Below are 8,435 nucleotides of genomic sequence, written 5' to 3' on the forward strand. Positions count from 1 at the left end.
GATTCTATCGCTATATTTACAAACTTGCTTCTTAAACAGTCTGGCAACGCTGCTCATCAATTTGAGCATTACAACTTATAGGCTTTATTATTTAGCGTAGCTCTGATTTATGTTTATTTCTAAAAAATGTTAAATAATTCGTTTAAAGTAGAATTTAAATTTAATTTGTTGGTAACACAAAAATACGTGTTATGCATATAGTATTTTAAATATGAGTTTTTATGTTTGGTTTTAAACTTCTTTAATTATTGTAAATATATAATTGTAAATATATAATTGTAAATATACAATAATTTTAGAAATTTGAAATCAACAAACATTGGACACAACTCGTTTTTTGGGAAATGTCAGCATAAGAATGACGTTAAGATTCAAATTCTAAATTCTATAAAAATAAAATAAAAATGTTTAATAGTTTAATATATAATTGAGATTGACATAAGAAGTATTTGTTATTTAATGTGCCAACACTTCCTACGCAATGTCTCTGAGGTCACTGCCGGCACAGAATTTGAGTTTTTCTTTTTTGGATGTAGGTCAGAAGCAACAAACATAAACAAAACGTAACAGGCCAAAGGGAGAGAGACATAGAGATAGATAGAGAGAGACAGAGAGAGGTAGAGAGAGATAGGAGCGAGCGAGATAGATTGTGTAAGAGAGGGGGAGAGTGTGTCGCGGACAGAGAGCGTGAGCGTGAGAGCGCGCCGTAAGAGCATGCGTTGCGACGGAAAATTATCTATCTGCTCGCACAAAAAAGTATCTGACAGTTTGATTTTCATTATTAGATACACAGCTGTGTGAACTGTGCGTGGTTGGTTTCCCTTCAGCTCTGCCGTTCGTATTAGGGTTTTGTAGTTCACGCAGCTAGCAGGTTGCTGTCGAATAAGAAAATAAAAACCACAAGTTAAATACACAAATCTAGTCAATCAAATCTAAACGAGAACACAACAAAATCTAATCAAGGGAGGTAAATCGAGTTGAATATAAAAACGCATAAATAAATGCGTAGCTTGTAGCTGCATCAAATGCCACAGTAATATTTATTTTTTGATTGTTCAATGTCAAAAGTTTAATTATCTGCATTGGAATAAACTCGAACACAAGTCGAATTGTGTGGATTAACGGAGCAATAATCGTGGATTTAAATAGGCCTCCCTCACCGAGTGCCAGGTAAGTGAAAATTCTGCAGGCGCAGCTTGCTCTCGTCAATTCAATGGAAATCAATCTCAATTGCGTGTGTTTGGGTGTTGTGGGTATCCAAGTGCATTGGTTGGATGCATGTGTGCATGTATGTGTGGTAAAAACAAGGCTCGACCCGAATGTTGCAGTTGCCATGCAACGGGCCAGCTAAGGGCTGATGCCCGGGCAACCAGCTCACCTGTTTTAAGGTAACTGTGCTTCCTGCCCAAGCTTAACACTTTTGTGTGCCAGAGTGCTCAACAATAACAATATCAATAACAACTGAAAATATTCAAAGTCGGTGAGAGATGCATATGCAGCTAGTTTTTGGGTTTTCAATTTATCTAAATAAAACTCCTATCGGAAATTCGTAAAAATTATTATTAGCTTTCATTGCATTAATCTTTGCATTATACTAATATTTCACTGTAAAATATGAAAACCTGTTTCGATTAGCATTACCTGCTCTATTTAGAATCAAACTAGCAGTAATAAAACCCTTTTGCAAACTTCCTATTCGATTGTTTTATTAGCCGCTAGCCCTTAACACATTAGTGTAAAGGATTTGTCAACGTCAAACACAGAGAACTCTGCCTCAACCCCCTAATTTGTGCCATGTTTCTCCCTTAAGTTGTTATGCAGTATGTTATAAATATCTGCACGGTAAATAACTTGAGCACAAGTTGAATTGAGGCGAAGAAACCTGCGCTTAGATAGGCCAGCCGGATACCCGGTAAGGGAAAATTCTGTGGGCGAATTCAACTCTCTGTGTGGGTGGCATGTGTATCTAGGTGCATTGGATGCACACATTCATGTATGTATGTAAGAATGGTGAAAAAAAAAACAGCCTGGTGTGACGTGCTGCGGTTGCAGTGCAACAAGCCAATTTGAGCTGCTGCCCGGGCAACTGGCAGCAACTGTCAGTTTTGAGGCAACTGTGCTTCGTGCCCAAGCTTAACACTTTGTGTGTCAGAGGGCTCAAAAAAAAAGCCCATATCAATAGTCAATGTATACAAAGGTGTATATATGTATACAAAGGTGTTTATAGTTATTTTTGCAGTTGATTTTTTGATGTTTTTAATTCTGTGAATGAAATTCTAGTCGATTATTTTTCGTATCCCGTAAAAATGGATGTTTAAAGGGGAAATTTGCATTGTACTAATTTTCCACCTGTTATAAAACCTGTTTTTGTGTTCCGAAAAAACTCCAAACTATTTACTATGATTTTGCAAGCTGACCATAAGATTGTTTCTATTAACTGTTTACCTAAATAAACTAGTCATCTAATCCACTAGTCTGAGGAACTCTGTTTCAAAACCATTCTTTATCCCAAGTCTCGCCTTTGTTTTACCATATAGTAATTAATTTTTGCCTGGCGTTTCAATAGAATGCCAACCGTAAAGACTTTAACTATTTTGATTGCTCATCAAGTTTGATTTTTTGCATCGAAAATAACTTGACCACCAATTGAGCCGAATACCTGAGCAAGAGTCGTACATTTAGATAGGCACATCGAATAGGCAAAGGCAGCTCGCAGTGTGGGAGTTGCGTGGGTCTAAGCGCATTGGATGCAAGAATGTATGTATTCATGTGAGAATGGCGAAAAAGCGGGCTCGGCCTGACGTGTTGCGCCTGCAATGCGATGGGACAGTTAAGGGCTGCTGCCCGGGCAATCAGTGCAACAGTTTAGAAGCAACTGCGCTTCTTGTCCAAGCTTCAATCTTTTGTGTGCCAGAGTGTTGAAAAAAGTCAATAAAAACTGTATTACACTTAAAAGTTACAATGGCCCTGATAGAGAATTTCGTTGATTTGTTTATTTCTCTGAACCTAACTGAAAGTCGTTAAAGTTATTATCGCGTTAAAGTTGTTGTTAAATGTTAAAGTTTGCCTTATGTTAATCTGCCGATATAGAAAAAAACATTTGTGCATTGCTAACTTATAAAATATTTTTCGCTGAACTACCACTGAACTTTTTTCTTTGACTCTGTTAACTTATGTTAAGTTCTAAACTTTTGTAATCTTATTTTAAGTTCTAACTAGCTACATTTGCTTGCATTCATGCAGTATTTCATTATTTTTCTATTCGCTGTATCTTACAGATAAGACCGAAAATTGTGGCAGAAAATTGTAAAACCCTTAAGTAAATTGATTGATCAATGCTAAAAGTTTAATTGTCTGGATGGGAAATAACTTGACCACAGGCGGCATTGGTAGGATAACCAGGGGAGGAATGCTGTGTTTTGATAGACCCACCGAGTCCGAGGTAAGTTCAAATTCTGTGGGCGCAGCCAACGCTTTGTGTGGGTTGCATGTGGGTCCAGGCGCATGGGATGCATTCATTTTTGTGTGTATGTATAATAGGTGAAAAAACAAGCTCAGCGTGACGTGTTGCGGCTTCAATTGCAGCCCGGGCAACTGGCTCGCCTTCTTTGAGGCAACTGGCTTTCTTGCCTGAGCTCAGCCCTCTTGTGCGTCAGAGTCGTCAAAAAAAATGAAACATGCCAACGACAGCTTAACATATACACAGTTTGTGACAATGACAGACGCAGCAGATTTTTATTTTATTCAATTCTCTGAATTGAATTCTTTATTCTTATTTCAATAATCGATTAAGTTATTATCGCGTCAATGTCAATATTGGCATTATCACAATCTGCCTATGTAAAACAGAAAACCTGTGTGTGCATTGAAAACTATCTGAAAACTGTTTCTGATAATTTGATTAAAATTATTTTAATAAAATACAAAATAACAAAGCACTTACAATTTTGCATTGACTTTGCAAACTTACTTAATGTGCTAAATTCGACAAAAATCTCTGGGATTCTCTCAGATAAACTAAATAGATATCAAATAAAGCACAGATCGTCTAATTTTCCTTAAAACCTTTTTTTTTTAAATTTCATGTCTCGCCTTTGTGACTTATTTATATAATATTTTTGCAGATGAACTAGTTGCTAGTTTAAAAAATGATTTTAATGTTAAATTAAGTCCAAGATTGACTAATACATGACTAATGACTAATGCCTAACAATTCTTGCAGGAGGCTAAAGTGGAGACAGAGATGGAGCTCATACTAGTACGCATTTCGCCAACGTCATTCATCGAAGAAGAGGAGATTGAGCCCATGCACATTGAACAGCTGCCCAATGATATGTGGATAGAGATAATGTCATATTTGTCGTATTTGGATCTGCAGCAACTGCGCCTCGTATCCTGGCGCTGTCGCAACTTGGTCAATCGGCGCTACTTTTCGACGAAAGGCAAGGTGATTGTTACCAAGGATAATCTAAAGGACATAAAGGCGCATGTAGAACGCGGTGTTTCATATTTGAGTTTTGAGGACGTTGAGTTACGAAATCTAACACAAAGCGCCGAATTGGATCAGTTCTTGAGGCTGGTTGGACCCGAAATCAAACAAATACAGGTGCGCCACTCGCCCGTCTTTCGCAACATGGATGGAAAGCTGCCAAATCTGAAAGTGCTGAAAATAGCCACGACCAGCTTCTTGGATGACGACAACATGACCATCGACGGCATCAATATGAAACAGTTCTTGCACCTAAAGGGCTTCGAGTGCGACGGCGTCAGCCTGGACTCAACACTTAAGCTTCTAATGCTATTGCAGCTGCGACGCGTCGAGAACAAGGTGCGACTACGTCATCTGCAGTTCGAGTATCGGCGAAACAATGAGACGGCACTGCTCCAGGTGCTCTACGATCATGGGCCCACTCTTGAGTATGTCGACATCTTCTTTAGCTGCTCGCCCGGCATCGAAACGGCAGGCTGGCGTGTGGCCTTCGAGCGGATGAAGAGGATGCGCGTCCTAAAGCTCTCCGGCAATTGCCATCTCGTGCTGCTAGACGATATTCTGAAATCAATTCCCCAAACGGCCCGGCTGCAACAGCTGGATCTTACCGGCATGCTATCGCTGACCAATGAAATGCTGATCCGCGTGGCTGACAAGTGGTATAAATCACTCCGCTCTATCGATCTCATGTTCTGTGTGCAGCTGGACGTGCGCTGCGTCCAGGCACTACGCAAGATGAACGGCTGTCTGCAGTCGCTGACTATGGCCTATTGCCGTTCGTTGACTGGAAGCGGTCTTGTCGAGGGCCTGACTACACAGGTCAACTATACGCTGCAGGAGCTCTTTTTGGAGGATGTGTGCTTCATCGATGAGCCGTCCATGTGCATACTACTTAAACGTCTGCCCAACTTGCGCAAGCTCAGCCTGGACAACTGCCGCCAGGCGACCACCGATCGCACCCTCTCCACAATCTTCCGCCACCAGCCGCTGCTGCGCATGCTCCGGATTGATTACTGCATTAAAATAACGGACAATGGTTTCATTGGCTTCGGCAAGCATCCCGCGCCTATCAGCCGCTTGCGTGGCTTGCACGAGTTAAATGTGCGGGGATGTCACAATCTTACGGATCGTCTGCTCAGGAAGGCGCTGCGTTTGCCCGAGCTACGGAACCTCACATTGGACTATTGCAATCGTTTGGAGACCAAAGGCATTGCGGCGCTTAGCGTCAACTGTCCGGCTTTGGAGACGCTCTCGCTGGCGAGCTGCTCGTTACTCGATGATGAGGCGGTGGGCGTGGCCGTGGCCAAATTGATGCGTTTGCGTAGTCTCAATATAAGCAACTGCTCGTTGCTCACGCTGCAAACTTTTCACTATATTGCTAGAGATGCGCATGCCCTGAGGGAGCTAGTTGCTTGCAGTATCGATGGACTCGATCAGGAGGCAGCCCAAAAGATTCTAGAGCGACAGCTGCCGTCGCTCAAGCAGGTGATGCTATAGCAGGAGAGGCTGGTTCACTGACACGATGAGGACAATCCCCATGCCGGTTGGGGAACCGATGACGAGGACGATGCCGAAATCATCGAAATTGTTGTTTAAGCTGGGTCAGTGCAATACGATCAATCAATACGCAATCTACTAATCATTTAATATTAAAATAGTATTTCGTTAACTTTAACTTTTTCTTATTGAAACAAAATACTTTTGGTTCCATGCACAATATTTCACCATTTTTTTCTCCCTTGTAAACTATATTTAAGTTATTGATGTAAACTTAAATGTTAGAGCAACTGTTGTGTAAGTAAATGTAAGTAAAACGAAAACAAACAAAAATCACATAACACCAACTTGGAATTTGTTCATATAAGAATATTACAAGCATAACTCTAATGGTTCTCAAGTCAACAATAAAGCCAAAAGTCATAATACTAACATACCTCGAAATAAAGGAAACTAAACATTTCAAAAACTTGAAACGAACGCATAAATTCTTTTAAAAATACCAAACAGCTGTATACACACACACACACACATATATATATATATATATATATATATATTTACATATATATTGAGTAGATCTAAAATTTCTTGTTTGTGATAAAGATATTCCGGGCATAATGTATGCATTGATTGGGAAAGAAACGAGCAAAAGCCAGACTTAACAATTTAACGAGCTTCACAAAGACTTTTATTGTGAGTTGTAAACACTAACCAGTTTTGAATATCTAGATATTTATATATTATACATCATATACACATATATTATACATCTTATAAATGTTATAAGTAATCAGTCAATGAATGTCATTACGATAATATATATATTACGCATACGTATTTATATACTTACGTGTCTGTATGTATTAATTCTATATGTACTTTTTTTGCCGCCCATTGTGAGTTTGCACTGTAAACTGTTGGTCTAATTACACATGTAAGGGTTAAATGTCCATTTAACTTAAAAGATATAAGGTCAAATCTCATTGATGCGAATGGTTGGATACCTTTCAAAATACTCGCGGTTTTTTCAATGATATTGCTGTATACAATATTCTTGACATCGCAAGATCTCTGTTCTGTAAAACTGAAAAGACAAGAAAGCAATTGCATTAGGAAAGTGCTTCGAAGAATTTTTTTTTTCATTTTTCCGTATCGTACTCTAAGATAAAGATTAAAATGTGTCAAAACAAGAATTAAGTATATGAAAGCCGATTGGATTGGTAGTATTTACAGGAATAATATATCAACAATATAATTAATGTCTAATATATCAAAATAGATGTTTCGTATGAATTGCAAAGAAAATATTTATATGATTAATTCTTGCCAAGTCTTCACTGCTAAGGACATAATATTTTAGCCGTTGGTAAATGTCTATTAAATAAGTAATGAATAAAGAGGTACCGGGCTCGATTCCCGATGAAGGCTGGTTGAATAAGTGTCCAGTGTTTTAAAGAGATATTTATTGAGTTCTTTTAACCAAATCATTGGTGATCTATATCGAGAATATATAAGTATATTCACATTTCTCAGACTTAATGAATTACAATTAAATTGTTCTAAGTTTTCCTAAGTCATAATATATTATAATAAAATTGATGTTGCATGTCTATATATAAACAACTATTTGTTTTGACTGATTAACTGGCTGAATAGCTACAAAGAAAACCGTAAAAAGGGGTATAACATATATCGTAAAGCATTCGAACAGGAGTCCATTTGGTTGGTTCACAAGAGATATACGCTAAGGAAATTGATCCACAGTTTTAATAACACTCCATTGAAATTGTGTACGAGTGGGAAATGGAACGGAAGAGCCTGTCTGCATTTTGAGAATTTGATGGTATGCGGAAGAAGCTGTAAGCCGTTTATTTTTCTGTGCTATATGAACTTCATAGCCAATATTTTATTTCATAATTTCTTGGAATCTTTTTGACGTATTATAATATTTATTATGTGTATTAGTGCAATATATGACAACAAAAATAGTAAAATAATGAATAAAAAATAATTTATTTATTATTATAAAATAATAATCAACCTACCAGAGAGAACTAGTTTTCCGGTAATCTCTATTTCCTTATTTTCGGCTTAAAAATTATTATCTTCATGGAGCTTGGACTGTAGCTAGCAGGACTATTTACACCAGAGGAATGCAGTGAAGAGAACTCAAGGTAATGGTATTCAGCTCAACTCCATCGATATCAATTAACATTATCATTAACTTAAGCTTACTTATGTTAAACATTCAACAGTAGTAAAAATAATGGGCTGACTATAAATTAAGAATGAAATTTAATAAAAAGAAAACAATTTTAGGGCTCATAGAGTCTTTGTATTGGCATACATGTGAAGAAAGCATCGTGCTATCAATATCTAATGTTGACACATCAAAATTCATTGCCTACTCTTCTAAAAATATTCATTGCCTACTTTGAGGCGCTTG

General features: G+C 38.0%; 1 protein-coding gene across 1 annotated transcript; it reads left to right on the plus strand.

Moving 5' to 3' along the window:
- The first annotated feature begins 827 nt into the window (after positions 1-827).
- LOC135436807 (F-box and leucine-rich repeat protein 13) lies at positions 828-6,838 on the plus strand. Its single transcript, XM_064694526.1, has 3 exons — positions 828-1,170; positions 3,279-3,442; positions 4,223-6,838. The coding sequence occupies exons 2-3, from the start codon at positions 3,359-3,361 to the stop codon at positions 5,984-5,986; spliced, it is 1,848 nt and encodes a 615-aa protein (XP_064550596.1). The 5' UTR covers positions 828-1,170; positions 3,279-3,358; the 3' UTR covers positions 5,987-6,838.
- Positions 6,839-8,435: the final 1,597 nt, after the last annotated feature.

Source organism: Drosophila montana, unplaced genomic scaffold, assembly GCF_035044405.1.
Source record: "Drosophila montana isolate Dmon_TW-CO22-7 unplaced genomic scaffold, ASM3504440v1 contig_3733_1, whole genome shotgun sequence".
Classification (NCBI taxonomy): domain Eukaryota; kingdom Metazoa; phylum Arthropoda; class Insecta; order Diptera; family Drosophilidae; genus Drosophila; species Drosophila montana.

Excerpts from the sequence above, each read along its gene's own strand:
- LOC135436807 (XM_064694526.1), top strand. The coding sequence starts at position 3,359 with ATGGGAAATAACTTGACCACAGGCGGCATTGGTAGGATAACCAGGGGA. Across the intron at positions 3,443-4,222 it reads ATAGACCCACCGAGTCCGAG|GAGGCTAAAGTGGAGACAGA; the intron begins GTAAGTTCAAAT and ends CAATTCTTGCAG.